This window comes from Mastomys coucha, unplaced genomic scaffold (genome assembly GCF_008632895.1).
Source record: "Mastomys coucha isolate ucsf_1 unplaced genomic scaffold, UCSF_Mcou_1 pScaffold18, whole genome shotgun sequence".
Lineage (NCBI taxonomy): Eukaryota > Metazoa > Chordata > Mammalia > Rodentia > Muridae > Mastomys > Mastomys coucha.
In genome coordinates this window covers 67,713,691-67,716,121 of record NW_022196900.1, presented here as the reverse complement: position 1 = coordinate 67,716,121, position 2,431 = coordinate 67,713,691, and the positions used below count along the sequence as shown (strand labels likewise).

The 2,431-nt window shown below is 52.7% G+C and overlaps 1 protein-coding gene across 1 annotated transcript in view; it reads left to right on the top strand.

Moving 5' to 3' along the window:
- The first annotated feature begins 478 nt into the window (after nt 1-478).
- Nucleotides 479-2,431, top strand: part of Shisal2a (shisa like 2A) — a 13,633-nt gene continuing 11,680 nt past the window's right edge. Inside the window, exon 1 of the mRNA XM_031376842.1 lies at nt 479-968. Coding sequence (XP_031232702.1) covers nt 787-968 — 182 coding nt within the window. The 5' untranslated portion in view covers nt 479-786. The remainder of the gene's footprint in view (nt 969-2,431) is intronic.

The window sequence follows — 2,431 nt, the reverse complement described above, 5'->3', positions numbered from 1 at the left end:
TGTTAACAGAGTGTGTGTGTGAACATTGTGTGTCAAAGAGGGAGCAAGAAAGGAAAGGAAAAGAAAGGTAAAGAAGCTAGCAATGAAGACTTTAAAAATATCATCGGAGAGCAGGGTGTGGACACACACCCAGAATCCCAGCATTTGGGATTGGATTTGGAGGCAGGTAATCAAGACATCCAGGCCAGTGTGGAATACATGAGGCCCGCTGGTAAAGAGGTTTGCTGAGAGCCAGCCACACAACAGGGTTGAAATCCCATGAGCTCAGGAGCCTGGGGAAATGACTTGTCTCTGATTCTCAGCTGCCGTCTATACAATGAAAATCTTGGTCTTCGGGTTGCTTTGCCAGTTAAATGGAATATTGTTCATCATCCCCAGAGGACCCCATCCTGCCTGTCTCCTGTGAAGCACACAACTGCCCAGAGAAGGGTCCGGGCGGCCAGCACGGTGGTACCTCGCGAGGGCGAGAGCCTCAAATATCCACCTTGCCTCTCTGGCTGTCGCGTGGTGTCTCGGCGGCGGGGGCGAGGAGGCAGCCCCCACCCCGGACTGGATCCCCGCGCGCACCCCTGCCTCCGCGCCCGCGCACCGGGCCACCGGGTCCCAGGGCGCCCCGTCCTCACCGCGCGTCTCCGCGCCTTTCGTCGTGCCTTTCTCTGCAGCGCCTCTACCTGAGCACTTTCCTGCCTGCCTGGCCCTGGGACTCTTTCTCCGGCTCCGCTGGGTCTCCGGCCGCCGTCCTTCACTCGGCCGCCGTCCGTCCGTCCCGGGGACCAAGGAGGCGCGATGAGCGGCGCCTGCTCGAGCTACGTGAGCGCGGAGCAGGAGGTGGTGCGCGGCTTCAGCTGCCCGCTGCCAGGGGGCGAAGCAGCTGCTGTCTTCTGCTGTGGCTTTCGCGACCACAAGTACTGCTGCGACGACCCGCACAGCTTCTTCCCCTACGAGCACAACTACATGTGGTGGCTCAGGTACAGACCCTGGCCCTAACCTCACCTTGAACCCCTTCTCCCATCTTAGCCCCCTAGCCCACCCGCAGGCTAGCCTCTTGTAAGCCTCCACCTTCATCTAAGTGCCCTTCCCTCAAATCCTTACTCCTCATTGCCAGCACTGACCCTACTCTTACTTTGTACCACATCAAACCCTTGAAGCCCCATCTCAACTCCTTCTTCATCCTGACCCCAACCATTATTTAGAACCACGCTTGAACCTGACCAGCACTACTCCAAAGCACTCATTCTGTCCCTATTCTGAACTTCATTCTGCCATCGCCTTTAAGACAATCAATCCCAAGTCACAAGCCAATCCTCACCTTAACAGCAAATACTATTTTCAGACATACAGAGGAATCCCAAACTCTACCCTTAGTCCTCACACAAGCGCTCAGATCTGGATGCTGTTCCGGGTACCGACACAGTCCCACCCCCAGCTTTATGAACTCCCTATTACTACAGCAATCCTAACCTGCCTCTACCTCCTCCTCAAGCCTGCCAGTAAACCGTCTCAGCTGTTTGCTCACATCTTGACTTTAATGGGCTCTAAACCTCCATCCAAACCACACCCTCAAACCTTCATCCTCACCTGATGCTCCAACCCAAGCCCGCCTCAGCCCAGCCTCAGCCCTTCCCTTCCCTCATTCTCTTTACTGGACACTTATACTTGTGTCCTGGGGGTGTACCCTATGCTCATAAACCTGGAGGTCAGGGCTTCCTGCAAGTTCAGTGTGACTCAGTGGCATAAAGCCATAGCAGAGGCCAGCTCCAACCATTTAAATAGTGGGGTCTGGGTGCAAATACTTCATTTTCCCTGGCTGTTCAGAGACTGGGTTGCTTGGGCAAACTCTGACAGTCCTGAAACCTGAGTATGGAGCTGGAGGGCAGTAGGTCTTAATCCCTCTGAGGCCCCAAGGGGACCCAGAAATAAGACCCTGATCCTCCACCTGCTCTAGGAAAGAGGTGTCAGCAAAAATGGGGTGGTCCATCGAGAGTTTTCAGTCCCTAGCCATACGTGAACAGAAGACTATGTGCTTTCCGGGTAGGAAAGGAACATCATGAGCTGCTGCCTTGTCTCTTGAGTCTCCCTGGCTCCTTATTTACCAGATGGGGAAATGACCGATCATTGTCTCGATTTCTGATTAAGGCAGAGGCAAGGACCAAATGAGAGACAAAAGCAACTAGATATACACCAATTACAACTACAAAAAGATTGCTTTTTCTAAGATGTCCAATCTGTAATTCTGAAACATTTTCAAATGACGAGGATATTATATCCTGCACATTTGGCTGGTGTCTAAAACCTTTTAGATCTGGATGCCAATATTAGTATGATTCCTTTTAGATCTGGATGCTGTTTTGGGGCTAACTATCAATAGAAAATGTGAAGAGCAGTATTAAGGCTTGACTCGCAGAAGACAGTGTAAGGAGGGAGTGACTCA